General features: G+C 39.2%; 1 protein-coding gene across 9 annotated transcripts in view; it reads right to left on the reverse strand.

The window, feature by feature from the left end:
• The window catches only part of DMD (dystrophin), a 2668835-nt gene that overhangs the window by 1252144 nt on the left and 1399630 nt on the right, over positions 1 to 17061 (reverse strand). For all 9 annotated transcript variants that reach the window (XM_060407875.1, XM_060407877.1, XM_060407874.1 and 6 more), the window contains one exon: positions 6079 to 6251. In XM_060407875.1, coding sequence (XP_060263858.1) covers positions 6079 to 6251 — 173 coding nt within the window. The remainder of the gene's footprint in view (positions 1 to 6078; positions 6252 to 17061) is intronic.

A 17061-nucleotide genomic window follows, 5' to 3' on the forward strand; every position in this document is an offset into this window, starting at 1 on the left:
ATCTATATGGATTATCTGTCAGTATACATGGATATGTACATGCACACATGTGATTCATAGATTTAATATTTACTGCCCTATCTGTGTTTCCATGGAAAGGACCCACTTTTAATAATTTGAGGATTTGTTACTTTCCTGAGGTACAAGTTGAAATTCTATTTGCTGGAAGGCAATGTATGGAGGCAGGTCTCCTAGATAATGAGTAAGTTGTAACAAGTTAATCTGGCTTTTAATTCTCTACTTGCATCAACATAGACAGTAATGTCTGTTTTACTCTATGACATTTAATGGAGGTGAGTTTTGCCATCATGGCACTTAGAATTCGGTGGTTAATGATGGTCTCAGAAGCTATGCCTCAGGAATGCCAAGAGACTACTGCATTTTCTCCTGTTTGCAAATTACTTTTGAGTAAGCTATGCAGATATATTAGAGTGAAATATTTTGATGAAATAGAAATATGCATATTTGCCACTGAAGCATGTGTTTGGGCAAGTCACTTAACATCTTTGTGGTTGACAAAGGTCCATCTAGTCAAAGCTATGGTTTTTCCAGTAGTCATGTATGGATGTGAGAGCTGTACCATAAAGAAAGCTGAGTGCCGAAGAATTGATGCTTTTGAACTGTGGTATTGGAGAAGACTCTTGAGAGTCTCTTGGACTGCAAGGAGATCCAACCAGTCCATCCTAAAGGAGATCAGTCCTGAGTGTTCACTGGAAGGACTGACGCTGAAGCTCCAATACTTTGGCTACCTGATACAAAGAACTGACTCACTGGAAAAGCCTCACTGAGGCTGGGAAAGATTGAAGGCAGAAGAAGGGGATGACAAAGGATGAGATGGCTGGATGGCATCACCGACTTGATGGACATGAGTTTGAGCAAGCTTCGGGAACTGGTGATGGACAGGGAAGTCTGGTGTGCTGCAGTCCATGGGATCACAAAGAGGCAGACACGACTGAATGAATGAACTGAACTGAACTGATAAAATAATGAAGCAGGATAAAATCACTAAGGTATTTTCAAGCTCTAAAGAATCCTTCATTATTAATTATTAACTATCTATAATAGTTTGAATTATTAGTCAGCAAGTATTTATTGTTCTTTCCTGTTCACTGTAGCAAGAGACTACTTTCCCCATTCTATTATGTCAGGTTTGCTGTTGCCAATGGAATGTGAGCAGCTTAATACAATCATAGGCCATACATGCTCTTAGGAGATTAGGCTTAGGTCATGCTCTGGTGATGTGTCATGAGAAGAATATGCCACTGGTCCTTCATATAAAGCCCAGAATAAAGCCATAGGGAGGAAACACACATCCTGGGGCATAGCCTAGCTCACCCATCACTTGAAACAGCTGTCCAGCCACATTCAGCCTAAGTCAGACAAAACACAGGCAACCTAAAGATCCATAAGCATGAGAACAAAGGCTTGTTTTAAGTTATAGAGTTTTAGGGGTGATTTGTATCATCATATTATGGCAATAGCTGAATGACGCATTATCATAACTGGCTCATACCCGAAAATACACTAATGCCTTCTTACTGGTTCAAAGTATTTTGTTTTAACCACAAGCTGACTTATTAAAAAAAAAAAAACAAATAGTAGATTTTTGTTGAGAACCCAACACGAATGCTGTACATTTGTCTATTTAAGAATGAATAGCCTCGATTTATGAGAGAAATACAAATCAAAACTACAATTACGTACCACCTCACATGAGTCACATGACCACCAATAACAAGTCTACAATAACAAAAGCTTGAGAGGATGTGGAAAAAAGGGAAACCTTCTACACTGCTGGTGTGAATGTACATTGGTACAGCCACTATGGAGAATAGTCTGGAGGTTCCTTATAAAGCTAAAAATATAATTACCATATGATCCAGAAATCCCACTCTTAGGAATATATCCAGAAAAAAGCTCTAATTCAAAAAGTTGCACACATCTCAATGCTCACAGAAACACTCTTTACAGTAGCCAAGACAAGGAAATAACCTAAATGTCCATCAACAGACGAGTGGATAAAGAAGGTGTGGTCCATATACACAATGGAATACTACTCATCTGTCAAAAGGAATGAAATAAAATCATTTGCAGAACATGGCTGGGCCTAGAGATTGGCATATCAAGTGAAATAAGTTATACAGAGAAAGACAAATATATGATACTACTTATATCTGGAATCTAAAATATGACATAAATAACATAAGCTAACTTACAAAGCAGAAACAGACTCACAGACATAGAAAACAAACTGATGGTTCCCAAAGGGGAAAGAGGGTCAAGGGAGGATAAATTAGGAGTTTGGGATTAGCAGATACAAACTACTACATATAAAACAGATAAACAACAAGGTCAGAATGTATAGCACAGAGAAATATGTTCAACATACTCTAGTAAACCATTATGGACAGGAATATGAAAAACAATACATATATATGCATATATATATATATATATATAACTTAATTACTTTGCTGTACATCATAAACTAGCACAACGTTGTAAATCAACTCTATATTAATTTGAAAAACAAACATATACCTTCTAACTGATAAGGATTCAAGAATCTACCATTATATGGGCTTGGTGGGAGATAAATTCCTGACTACCACCGCTGCTGCTGCTGCTAAGTCGCTTCAGTCGTGTCCGACTCTGTGTGACCCCATAGACGGCAGCCCACCAGGCTCCCCCATCCTTGGGATTCTCCAGGCAAGAACACTGGAGTGGGTTGCCATTTCCTTCTCCAAAGTGTGAAAGTGAAAAGTGAAAGTGAATTCGCTCAGTTGTGTCCGACCCTTAGCGACCCCATGGGCTGCAGCCTACCAGGCTCCTCCATCCATGGGATTTTCCAGGCAAGAGTACTGCCACTACCACTCCAAAAAATGGAGCCCAAACTGCAGCTATTTATATTTCTTAACCCCTAGCAATTATAACCTAGGTATATGACTGAAGCATGCCTTATTACAAAAGTTGGCAATTTATGGCCCTCCAGCAAAATTTGACATACTGCCTGCCTTTATAAAGTTTTATTAGAATAAACCATGCCCATTTGTATATGCATTGTCTAGGGTTTCTTTCACCCTTCACAGCAGAGTTGAGTAGAGATTATATGATCTGCAAACACTAAAATATTCACTAATTGGACCTTCAGAAGAAAAAAAATAAACAACTCCTTCTTTATCTGGCAATTCTGTAAGAAAATGTAATTCTAAAATTAGTGACACAAAAATAAGTAATAATTTTGATACTTTTGGGAAGTGATAGTTGCAACTGCTATAGAGGGGCAATGGTATCTCCGGTGTACCAGTGGACCATGGCTATGACAACAGTTTATAATTCAGATTTGTCTTGTAGCTTGATGCTTGGTGTGTTTCTGGGTGCATATATCAGTCATCCTTGACAATTTCTGCCCATATTTACACCTGGATCCCAGGCCTTTCCATTGATTCCATGAGTTACCTGATATTCTTCTAATTATATAATTCTACCTAAGGCAATCGGAGTCTCTTTCTGTTAGTTGTAACTCAGAACCTTGAACGGTCCATTGACCTTGCTTTATTCCTGACTCGGAGTAAGATGTTCCTTTTCTACTCCCCAGGGATCTTGTTCTCGCCATCCAGCATTGCTTGTATCTATCAACCTGTAATTTATTGGCTGTTTGTCCATTTTCTCTCTAGCACTGGGAAGTTCTTCAAATCAGGGACTGAATTTAAATCAGCTCTCTATGGTGCTCAGAAAAATACAAGAGCATATAAGAAAGAATTAACAGGCATGAAGACTATCAGAGCCAGGAAACCATTATTTTTAACATTAAAATTGCCAAGCTTGATTGAGTCATTATGTAGAAGCAATACACTAAACACTTGACATACACTGTATCATTTAATCCTCATAACAACTCTATGACTTAGTAAATATTTTTGTCCCATTTTATAGATAAGGGAATTGTGGAGCATAAAGGTTAGGGAACTTGCTCAAAGACATAGAGCCAGTCAGCAGCAAAGCCAGGATATCAAAGCAAGTTGAACTCTAGGGTCTGTACTCACACACAATAACTTAAAACAGTTTTACCCAAGACTAGACTACAGTCCCATGAAATTTAGCAGCTCCTGACCAATTCCTAGAGAAGTCTAATTTGAGTAAAATGAGGATACTTTTCCAGCATCTGGATAAGTAAAGAGTGAGTCTACTGGGGTTAGTGACACTCCATCATTTGCCAGACATGGGAAAGAGGCCACCCAGATCTGCGGTGAGAATTCAGCTTACTCTCTCTGTAGAATGGCATTGGAGGATCCGCTTCTTTTCAAATCTATGGTTGAAGGTGAACTGAAAGGTAAAGAGCTGCACGACTGTCAAAAGGAAATACCTAGCTCAGTGACAAAAGATGACTGAAAGTTGGGGGTGGGTAGTCTCAGAAAGCAGAAAGTCTCACCTCAGCCTTCCTGCAAGAATGGTCAGTGTCTATAGAAGACAAAAGCATATCTCGGTCTTTCAGGAGCTTGTGCAGGAGACATAAAAGTAAAAAAAAAGATATTGCTCTATAGTAAATTCTAGGAAAACGTGACTTTGGAGCAGGGGCATCCCAGGTGGTACTGGTGGCAAAGAACCTGCCTGTCAATGCAGGGGATGTAAGAGACATGGGTTTGATTCCTGGGCTGGGAAGATCCCCTGGAGGAAGGCATGGTAATCCACTCCAGTATTCTTGCCTGGGAAATCCCTTGGACAGAGGCACCTGGCAGGCTATATAGTCCATGGGGTTGCAAAGAGTTGGACGCAACTGAAGTGATTTAGCATGCACCCACTCTACAGGTAGCCACTGAGTCTGGCAACATTTGCAATTATATGAATTGTATGCTGATACTATATTACATTAATGTTAAAATGATATCTAAGTTTCTAAGATCAACTAATATTTTCAGGATTTGAAGAAGGAAATAACATTTGACATGAGACTTGAAGGCAGGGAGGCCAGAGGGGGCAGAAGACATTTGGAAATCTTTAAATCAAGTTAATATTGCTAGAGCAGAATTCAGAGGAGTTGTAGGCAGGCAGGAATTAATACACGGTGAGGTTGACATGAGCAGGGATCATGTGAAAGCCTTTTGTTTCAAATTAATGAATCTAGACTTTGTTCTAACAGGAATGAGGTGATAGCACTGAAGTTCTCACACTTCAGAAAAACAATTCTGGATGAAAGATAATTGGGAGCAAAGAAGGCATGATCATTGGAAACACTGAGATTTATGCTAGAAGTATTGATTTAGGAATCTAATGTAGTAAATTAAGAACAAAAAATGAAGTAAAGACATCAAGAAAGGGTCAGATATGAGAGATATTAAAGAGGTTCCTTGTAATTATTAAAAACGATTTTATTTCCTCCAGTAATAATGAAGAATTCTGTCTTGAAACAACTCTTTGAAAGAAACTGCTTTAAGCCATTACAATTTTATTATGCTTCACCTAAAATTAGAAGAGGAAACAGCACCTTCTTGTGGTCTGAGGCTAAGAAATGTATGTGAATTTTTAAAATTTGGTCAACAGTTAGATATTTTAATTAAGGAAGCATGAAAAATTAATAATTTTAAATCAAATTCCTTGAGACAAAATAGTAGGGAGACAGAAAATGTAAAAGATCACCTTCAAAATAGAAACAACACATGAAAGTCAACTTCGTGTTGCTAGCTTAGATTTTCAATATATTAATGCAAGTATATCAAACTATTATAAATCTATAGGATACAAAGTTGACCAAAAGTATACAAATTATACTGCACAATTATTTAAACCACCTCAACTCAATGACTAAATTGGTTTTGGCATGACCTGAAATTTCTGAGGATATTATAGTGTTCCAACATGATGCTAACTTTGGTTCTGAAAAATGTGTTGAATTCAGCTCCTTAGTTTCAACTAGATCACCATTTATTCTGATTCCACTTACCTTTTCCTAGTGATAGTGATACATCTCACTCTCTTCTTCCCTATCTCCTTTTTCATGAAGAGCATAGACATGAACTCTAGAATTCCTGGGAGATAGGTATAATCATTTCCTTTTAGTAAAAGGAAAGTGGTACCTACCCTTGTCGGTCCTTGTACATTTTGTTCACTCTTTCCCATTGGAAGTCGAGCCTGGAGAGAGCTTCCTGTAGCCTCGCCTTTTCCGGGGCTGTGGCGCTTTGCAGTGCTGCTGCCTTCTTATTGTGAATGATATCAATCCGACCTGAGATTTGTTGCAGGTTGTCTTTTATATTCTGCAATATTGAAATTGTAAAGCAAGTCAGAAATGATTCAGTTGTCTATGCAAAGAGAAGAAAGGAAATGTATCAACACCCAGAGTAACTAACAGTCTTGCATTTTGCATTTTCTGACTTTTAAAAGTCATTAGCCTTGAAGCCTGCTGATTTCAACGTGCCCAATTTGAATGGGTAATTCAGTCTTCATCTTGATACTGGCAATCACTCCCTCTTTCTTAAAACTCTTTGTTTGGCTTCTGTAACCTGAATTCTTCTGTTTTTTCTTCTACCTTCTTGTCTACAGTTCTCAGTTTCCTTTACAGAATCTTTCTCCTCTTACTAATCTCTTAATATTAGAGTGCTCTAGCATAGATCTTTCCTGATCTATCTGTATTACCTCCTACTTGGTCGCATGACTTTAAATAATCTCTATATTGCAATGCTCAAAATTCTCCAAGCTAGGCCTCAAATAGTACGTGAACCAAGAACTCTCAGATGTTCAAGATGGATTTAGAAAAGTCGGAGGAACCAGAGATCAACATCCACTGGATCATAGAAAAAGCAAGAGGATTCCAGAAAAACATCTACTTCTGCTTCATTGACTACACTAAAGCCTTTGACTGCATGGATCCCCACAAACTGGAAAATTCTTAAAGAGATTGGAATATCAGACCACTTTATCTGACTCCTGCAAACCTGTATGCAGGTCAAGAAGGCAATAGTTAGAACCAGACATGGAACAACAGACTGGTTGCGAATTAGGAAAGGGGTATTTCAAGGCTGTATAGTGTCACCCTGTTATTTAAGTTATACGCAGAATATGTCATGCAAGATGCTGGGCTGGATGAAGCGCCAGCTGGAATCAAGATGTCCAGGAGAAATATCAATAACCTCAGATATGCAGATAAAACCACCCTTATGGCAGAAAGCGAAGAGGAACTAAAGAGCCTCTTGATGCTGGCTTAAAAGTCAACATTCAAAAAAGTAACAATATGGCATCCAGTCTCATCAGTTCAGTTCAGTTCAGTCGCTCAGTTGTTTCTGACTCTCTGTGACCCCATGAACTGCAGCACACCAGGCCTCCCTGTCCATCACCAACTCCCAGAGTCCACCCAAACCCATGTCCATTGAGTCGGTGATGCCATCCAACTATCTCATCCTCAGTCATCCCCTTCTCCTCCTGCACTCAATCTTTCCCAGCATCAGGGTCTTTTCCAATGTGTCAGACCTTCGCATGAGATGGCCAAAGTGTTGGAGTTTCAGCTTCAGCATCAGTCCTTCCAATGAACACCCAGGACTGATCTCCTTTAGAATGGACTGGTTGGATCTCCTTGCAGTCCAAGGGACTCTCAAGAATCTTCTCCAACACCGCAGTTCAAAAGCATCAATTCTTCAGCACTCAGCTTTCTTTATGGTCCAACTCTCACATCCATACATGACCACTGGAAAAACCATAGCCTTGACTAGATGGACCTTTGTTGGCAAAATAATGTCTCTGTTTTTTAATATGCTGTCTAGGTTGGTCATAATTTTCGTTCAGTCCCATCACTTCATAGCAAATATATGGGGAAACAATGGAAACAGTGACAAACTTTATTTTTTTGGACTTCAAAATCACTACAGACGGTGACTGCATCCATGAAATTAAGGGTTGGGATGGGGAAGGAGATGGGAGGGAGGTTCAAAAGGAAGGTGATATATGTATACCTATGGCTGATTCTTGTTGAGGTTTGATAGATAACAACAAAATTCTGTAAAGCAATTATCCTTCAATAAAAAAAAATAATTAAATTTTAAAAAGACAACTGTTGCTTGGAAGGAAAGCTATGGCAAACCTAGACATTATATTAAAAAGCGGACACATTACTTTGCTGAAAAAGGTCTGTATAGTCAAAGCTATGGTTTTTCAAGTAGTTATGTATGGATGTGAGAGTTGGAGCATAAAGAAGGCTGAGCACTGAAGAATTGATATTTTTGAACTGTGGTGTTGGAGAAGACTCTTGAGAGTCCCTTGGACTACAAGGACATCAAACCAGTCAGTCCTAATGAAATCAACCCTGAATCTTCATTGGAAGGACTGATGCTGAAGCTGAAGCTCCAATCCTTAGGCCACCTGATGTGAAGAGCTGACTCATTAGAAATGACCCTGATGCTGGGAAAGATTGAATGCAGGAGGAGAAGGGGACAACAGAGGATGAAATGGTTGGATGGCATCCCTGACTCGATGGACATGAGTTTGAGCGAGCTCCACGAGATGGTGATGGACAGGGAAGCCTGGCATGCTGAAGTCAATGGGGGTCACAAAGAGTTGGACATGACTGAGTGACTGAACAATAAATATGACAATGACTCTCCAACTTACATCTCCAGCCATGACCTCAACTCTGAAATCCATACTCATACTTCCAACAACTTTCTTGACACTTGGATGTCTCAGGAGCATCTCAAACTTAACATAGCCCCAACCACATTCTCAACAGCATCCCCTTATCTTTCTCTTCCCATTATTTTCCTCATTTCAGTAAATGACATATCAATTAACAGTTATTCAGGTTGACCACCTTGGAATCCTCCTTGATCCTTCTTTTTTAATCTCTATATTCATATTACTGGATGATCCTATAGACTCTACTTCCAAGAACATGTCGAGAATTTGCCCTCTTCTCATCATCTCCCTTGTTATAACTGATATAAGCTACCCTTGTCTCTCACCTGGATTATTTCAATTCCTACCTAAATGACCCTCCTGCTTCTTATCTTGACCCTCTCCCATCAATTCTCCACACAATAGCCACAGAAATTTGTATGAAACACAAATCAAATCATATTACTTCACTTCTCAAATGCTCCTTATCAAATTTATTGTTTGCCCACGAGGCACAACTTGTGGGATGTCGGTTCCCTGAAAAGGGATTAAACTCGGGCCCCAGCAGTGCAAGTACCGAGTCCTAGGCACTGGACCAGGTAAGACCTAAACCCAGAGTCTTCATCAGGGCCTACAAAGTTCTGCACAGCTTGGTTGTATGCTGCCTGCCATTCCAGTCTTACTTTTTCCTTAGTCTCCTCCAAAAAGTGAAAGTTGCTCAGTCGTGTCTGACTCTTTGTGACAGCATGCACTATACAGTCCATGGAATTCTCCAGGCCAGAATACTGGAGTGGGTAGTCTTTCCCTTCTCCAGGGGATCTTCCCGACCCAGGGATCGAACCCAGGTCTCCCACATTGCAGGTGGATTCTTTACCAGCTGAGCCGCCAGGGAAGCCCTCTTCCAAGTGCACACCATTTCAGCCCTTTTGCCTCTCTGTGTTCCTCGAACATGCTGAATGTACTCTTGCTTTGAGGTTTCCGCATTTGCTGTTCTTTCTGCCAAAAATAATTCTTCCCTCCAAGAAACTTAAATGGCTGTTTCCCTTACTTCTTTTCCATATCAGAAGAGCTTTCTCTACCTTTCCATTTTAAGTAGCAGCCCTGAGTACTCTGTTTTCCTTGTTTGTTCATTTTCCTTCATGGCCTTTATGACTAATATGAGATTACCTATCTACTAGTTTCTCTATATCACTAGACTCGACCCTATGAGTGCAGGGTTTCCAGAGCTCAGACACATGCCTGGTACACTGTATGTACCCAGTGCATTTGTGTTGAATAAGTTAAAGCATCACAAAAATCAACTCCGTAATTTTTTAAACATAGATTGTATTTAAGGGGAAAAAAAACACAGTGTTATTACATAATAATTTTTCAAAAATATATCAGTGTTCAAAAAATGCCAAAATCTTCTATATTTGTCTAGACTTGCAAGTATGAATTTGGTTATTTTGCTTATCTGAATTGTCTAAGACAAGTCAATTGAGTAAACATTCATTGAGTTCTTCTATGTATAAGGATCAATATGGAGAAAGTAAAGGTAGGTGAAGCACAGTTTTACTTGTTTTCAGTAAGTTTTGAATTGGTCTTATTGAGGTGGTAAGGGAGGGTGTGGTTTGGAAAACTGGAGGAAACAGTTATAGTGTAGAAATCCCAGCTAAATGTTCAGAAATTATTTGATGAGTGATCTAAATGGTACCAATTTTTTTTTTCAAAATTCAGAAAAAGAATGAATCATATATGTGGTCACAAGCCACAGAAAGGGCTCATAAAGAAAGTAGGATTTGGGGTAGATATACATAGCTGAGTAGCTGAAGTGGGAAGGATGTCATACTTAGCAGCTAATACACATGCAAAGACAGGAAACATGAGCAGTCAAATCTGACTTTTCAGAAATGTATAGGATCAGGGAAGATGGGTCTGGAAATAGCTGGAGATGATTAACAATGTGCTTTAAAAATACTGCATGTAATTCAGTAGACAGTGGGGAATCGTCTCACACATACACAGACACGTACATGAATTTCAAATATATACAAAAGCAGAAAAGAAAAAAAAAAGAAAACAGTACAAATAGCCCCCATGAATCTATCATCTACTGCCAACACTTATAAAACCATAGACAACACTGTTTCACTGTATATGTCCACTCATTCACGTCCTCAACCATATTATTTTGAACAAATTGATATAATATTTTATAAACTCATCCAAAAAAATCTTCAACATGTTTCCAATATCCATTAATTATTTTCAAGAAAAGCACACATAGCACTGTATGCTACCTCTCAAAACTTAAAATATTGTTAAGGTTATAAAAAATCTAGTCAGCCTTCATATTTGAGCTGAATTGAGAAGGTGGTTTAGGAAGGAAACTTGGCAGAAGTCAGTGACTGTGTATTGAATAAAGAGGAAGAACGACTCTAGCTCCCAGGTTTCTGGCCTGAGTATCTGAATGAATACTGGTATCTGAGTAAAAGGACTGCAGATGGATGAACAGGTTCTGTGTGTACATGCTTGTGTGTGTATGTGTGTGTCTGTGTGTGTGTATGATGACAATGAAAAGCCTTTGGGTCATCAGACTATAGGTATTCAATAGGCAGCTGGCATCAGATTTTGAGAAGGGGAAATGAGATGACAAATACAGTTGGGTAATATATCTTCTCCCATCTCCACATGTTCTAGGCTTTCTGAGCAAAGAGCACTGGTATCTGGGTTAAAGGATCATTGAACAGCAAATATACCTTGGAGCTGAGATGAGTGTACTATTCCAGGGAGACCCAGAAGCTTCCTTGGATTCCTTTGCTTACATTCCAACTTACCTTCTGAGGATAACAGACAGAGACCTGCCCCCCTCTCTGGATAGAAGAGCAAAGGTCTCTGTTTCTCTATCCTCATCCCCTCTCTCCCTTCTGACACCCAAGTCCCTCCATGACTCTCTTCCTGTCTCTATCAGATATGCTGACTCCCTTATCTAAGCTTTGATGTTTCTGATACTGAGTTTTGTCTCTTGTACTATAACCCACAGATGCACAGGTAAACATCTGGCCCTCACCTCACGTCTCATGGGGATTTGGGGCATGAGGACGAGTGCTAAGATGCTCTTGAGTAATCCCTTGTGTGTTCTCTGATTCAGAGATCACATGCTTTCTGTCAGGATAAATAAATAAAATAGACCCTTGAATAACATGAGGGTTAATCCATGTATAATTTATAGTTGGCCCTCAATATCCATGGTTGCTCAGCATCTGTGGATTTGTCCAGCGACAGACTGTATAGTTCTGTAGTCAAAGTGAAAGTTTTGGCTGCTTAGTTGTATCTGACTCTTTCGACCGCAAGAACTGTAGCCCGCCAGGCTCCTCTGTCCGTGGAATTTTTCAGGCAAGAATACTGGAGTGGGTAGTCATTCCCTTCTCCAGGGGGATCTTCCTGACCCAGGGATGAAACCTGGGTCTCCTGCATTGCAGGCAGATTTGTCTACTGTCTGAGCCACCAGGGAAGCTCAGCTCTATAGTATTTTCTATGGAAAACATAAAAAGGCTATTTCCTGTGTTGGCATGCCTTCCTTTCCCTCATATGGTAATCCTTGGTCTCTCCAATAACTATCCTGAACACAGAGTTAAACTGACTTGCTTAACAACAACAACAACAAAACCCAGGCTGTCCAAGAGTGAACTGTATAAACATAAAAACTGAACAATATTGATAAAATGAATATGTTGGTCAACTCGCAGGCAAAATCGGGGAGGATCTCAACCATGTCTGAAATGGAGACGAGGTTAGACAGGGAATGCCTGTTGCTGAGCCTGCACCTTCCCAGTCAGACTGGTGGAGTTTGCTTCAGAGTTTGCCTTCAGGACTGCGGTGCATGAGGACTTGCCTTGGGGGAAGATGAATCTACAGAAGCTGGTGAGGATACAGATAATGTCATTTGTAAGGCGAAAGTCAGTGCTTACCTTGACACCCTAAGGAAAACAGCTGTGTTGTCAGGTCTGCTAGTCCTCTAGACATGATGGTTACGGGTGGTGTGAATGAATTTCAGAGAGAGCGGAGGTGGGGAAGAGGGAAAGATTATTTATACAATTCCCCGGTGTTGTCTTCAAGTCCATGAATACCTTGTGATTAGAAGGTTTCAAGTTTTTGTTGTTGTTGTTGTTGTTAAGCCAGTCAATTTAATTCTGTGGTCAGGATATTTATCTGAGAGACCAAGGATTACCATATGAGGGAAAGGAAGGCATGCAAACACAGAAAATAGCCTGTGACATTACTCTTCTGGAGAAAATGCAGGATATAAGTGTTCTGCCTGTGTTACATACAGAATGGCTACTCAGTGGAATAGAGTAGGTATTGTTTAATTGTAGGAGAGATGGGAAAACTGCTCAGTAATGTTTGTTAGCATGAAAGTGTGAAATTTTGCCTAAGGATGAACCTTTGTGGAAAGCAGACGTAAAGGGTGGAGATGAATATGTCCAAAGAGCAGATCTCATCAGACCTTGAAGAAGAACCAGAAGAGTAATGTATATATTTTAAAACCAAAGGAAGAATGAAGATCAAGAGAGAGGGAGGGAGCTGCCAACTAGTCAAATGCATCTAGAAACAGGAGTAAAAGGTCAACTGTGGATATGTGGGAGGTGATTGGTGATCTTATCAAGAGCAATCTCAGCATCTTGAAAGTGTGGAAATATAACTCTGGACAGAGAAGACTGTGTTCCAATGTCATCCTCTTTCACTACAAAATTGAAAACAACCTAGTATGACACTACGGTTTATTTCACATAAGACACTTCTTTATGGAGGAAAAGTTTAATAAAATGAAAACAGATACTATAACAAAAATGTTTAAAAGACAGGATGGATCTTGGATATGTTATCAATGCCTTAGAGGTCACTGCACTCAAGAAAGCCTCTTACATTCTTTCTTTCTTTTATTCACCTGGTAAAATTTCACTCTGAGCCTAGAGTCTTGGGTGGAATATTTAGGGCTACCCAACTAGCTGGATTGGGGCTTCCCAGATGGTATAGTAGGAAAGAATTCACCTGCCAATGCAGGAGATGCAAGAGATATGGGTTCAATCCCTGGGTCAGGAAGATTCCCTGGAAGAGGACATGGCAACCCACTCCAGTATTCCTTCCAGCAGAATCCCACGGACAGAGGAGCCTGGCAGGCTATGGCCCATGAGGTCTCAAACAGTCATACATGACTGAGCATGCATGCACACACTAGCTAGATGAGGTCAGGTGGCAGGAATATGCACCAACATGACTTTCTCTGCTGCTTCTGTTAACTCTACTGACCAAATGACCTTCCCCAATGCTTGAACTGGCTAGACTCTTGCTGATATGAGTCACAGACTCCATGTTCGTATGGCTACCAGCCCAAGGGCAAAAATCCACAACTCTGATATCAGCTCACTGAAAGGCTGAGTACTGAAATTCACACTGGGGCAACCAGCTCCATTTGTCTGCATGTTGGGATCCCAGACACAATGAATAGCTGTCATTTCCTATGGGGGTAAAATTGAAGAGAAGGGTGGGAGTATCTTCCCTACTGGTCTAAAAGAAATTCTTTTAGGTTTCGATGTGGGGTGTGTGAGAGAATATATATTCTCTCCCAGATGATTTGACCTTGCAAAGCTTCCTGATTTTTAATCCAAATCTCTGGAGAGCTTCCAATTCTCTGGGAAGTGGTAAAATTGCTCAGAATCGAGTTGTGAACAGTTTTAGCAATGCAGGGCAGCACATTGCCAAAGCAGGAAAACTTTCTATCCTAAATGAGAAAAGCAAAAAGCAAAAACTGGGGCAGAAGATGTCATACTCCCTGGATATCTAGATAATAGCTCCTTGGTGCATTCTTGCAGAATGCTGTCAAAATTGGCTGGAGTCCAGGAAATCCTTTTTAAAGTCCCTACACATACTCTTGTTTCAGAGGCACTGCACACAGAAAAAAAATGGTATATGCACCAAAGAAAATTCTGTAGCAGTTTCCACAGTTTAAAGTCAGAGATGAGTTCTTTTATAGCTTTCTACTATTTTGGTTTGTCTAGAAATAAGTGATCTTTATAGTTTCTGACCCTCTAAAAAGGAAACCATAGTCTCTGTAGTTGCTATGGAGATAGAAAAATCCCTAGGATCACTATAGAGTATATTATTTCCATTTCTCTCTCTCCCAGAATAGTTCCTTATCTTACCTGAAATATGATGGCAAAATGAGGAAGTACCCACTTACTAGTTAACCTCTTTCTTGATGTTGACATGCCCCTATGAAATGACCTCCCTGCTCCCAATTTCAATCCGATGAGATGTTTATTTGTTAGACACACTTCCTGGAAATGGAAATTTCAATGTCTGGAAGGCATGAGTCTATATAATTCAAGTCCTTAATATTTCAAAATAGCATCCTTGCCACTCTGGTTCCTAGAATCAAGTAAGTTAAATGAGATCCTTATTTATACACTTTTGATAGAGAACATTTTGATTGGGAAGTAACGTTCACAATTGAAAGTAAAAGCCTGAATATGTAAAATAAGGAAAAATAGAAGATAGTGAACTATACTGCTGTAATTCACATTTCTAGGTGAAAAGCATGTTGTTTAAATAAGAGCTCATTGGTAACACAACCAGCATAATATAGGCCTCAGTTTGAGATAAAATAATATTTAGAAATGTGGGTCTCAATTTAAGAAGAGAATCCATTTGGAATCTATAAGTGTCTTTAATGAACTAAAAAAGAGAAACTAGAGACTACAGACAATTGATTTAGGAAACCAAACAAGGGACCTATTTGCCAACTAATCAGGCTGAGATAAAGACCTCAAGTAACTCCTAATTTAATGAGGTTCTGTTCTCTATCATAATGTGCACATTTCTGATTTTTGGTTTTTCTTCCATTTAGTATAAAGTGACAACTACTTCCTTGCTGTCAGAATGTTTCATTACAAAGCATGCCTTTTCCCACATAAATGTTAAATCTATTTATACGAATGTCAAACAAGATACTGAAGAAACTGGGCAGGGCTAGAGCAGGAGATACTGAGAGCTGATAAACTGAACATATTAGTAAGCATTTCTGATGACAATAAACTCAAACAAGAACTTAGTGAATTTTTAATGTGTCCTCTTACGGCAAGTTATTTGTTTCATATTTACTCTGAAAAGTGCCTGTATGATTTCTATTTCTAAAAGTGCCATTTGAAATTCCTATCGCTGTCATGACTTCCATGTAGTCATGAAAATAAATGGGAATTTCACACATAAACAGCAGAGAATTCAGTTCAGCACTTGCACACACTTTGGCACACAATCAAAAAATGAGAATGTCTCATACATGTAGTTATGCTTAGTCCTATTTTATACCAAGAAGTCAGCTCAAACACAGCTTCGTGAGTTTAAAACTCTGAGGAAAGGTTTTAAATAATTGTTCGATCGTAGGATGTGTATACAAATATTAATGTGAAATTTTGCCTTCTATTTTAAGGTTTGTAATAAAATATTTATAAATTATTTATAAGACATTTACTTAAAGTTTTGTCAGTGTTCCTTTAGTAAGACTGTTTCCATAAGAAAAAAGAAAAGCTACTTAAAAATTGAAACCATAGAGTCTCAGATATATAACACAATAAGTAAAATAAAAGATAATATGAAATTGATTGTTGAGGGTATTTTCCCTGAAAAGTGACTTACATATTTCAATTATATTCTGGCTTGAAGTATATTGAACTTAATTTACAAATTATAAAATTGCTTTCTAGTGATTCTTCATCTTTTACGTCTCAGAATGACTTAATGTGAGCAGATGGCTATAAAACACCTGTGATTCACATTTTTTTTTTTTTACTCTATTTACTTCCTGGAGAAATTTTCTATTTGGTTCACTAATAGCTTCTTGATCGCATCTTTTTCCTGCCTCTGCAGCATTCAGCACTGTTAAATATGGCCTTTACCACACAGCCCTGGCCTCTGTTGTCTTACCAAGTTCTGCTAGGCCTCAGGTTTCTCTCCACTTCTCTGAGAGCTGCAGGTCTGTCTTCATTCATTAACTCAACAAATATCTGTTGAAAATCTTCCATGTGCCTGATAAAGTCTATATACTAGGAATACAACAGTGAACCAGAAAGTCAAAGTCCTTTTTCTGTTAGCCCATAAGCACTTTGCTGTAGCTTTTAGCAGAGTCAATCATTCGACGGTTGAGTCCCTACATGTGCCAATGCCCCACTACTGGGACTATAAGCAGTGATTCTACGACACCATCTTGCCTATCCTGGTTTCCATCTCCACCAATAAGATCCATTTGTGTCCAAATGATATTTAGACCATGGGAGTGGCTGAGACTATCTACAGAGGTGGGGTTATAGGAAAGAGGGCTGGAAAGGCAATATCAGAAAAACCCATATTTTGTGAGCAAGTGTGGGAGAATGATTCCTAAATTTTTATCTCTAACTGCAAATACCTCTTGAACTTAACTTATTC

This window comes from Ovis aries, chromosome X, assembly GCF_016772045.2.
Source record: "Ovis aries strain OAR_USU_Benz2616 breed Rambouillet chromosome X, ARS-UI_Ramb_v3.0, whole genome shotgun sequence".
NCBI lineage: Eukaryota > Metazoa > Chordata > Mammalia > Artiodactyla > Bovidae > Ovis > Ovis aries.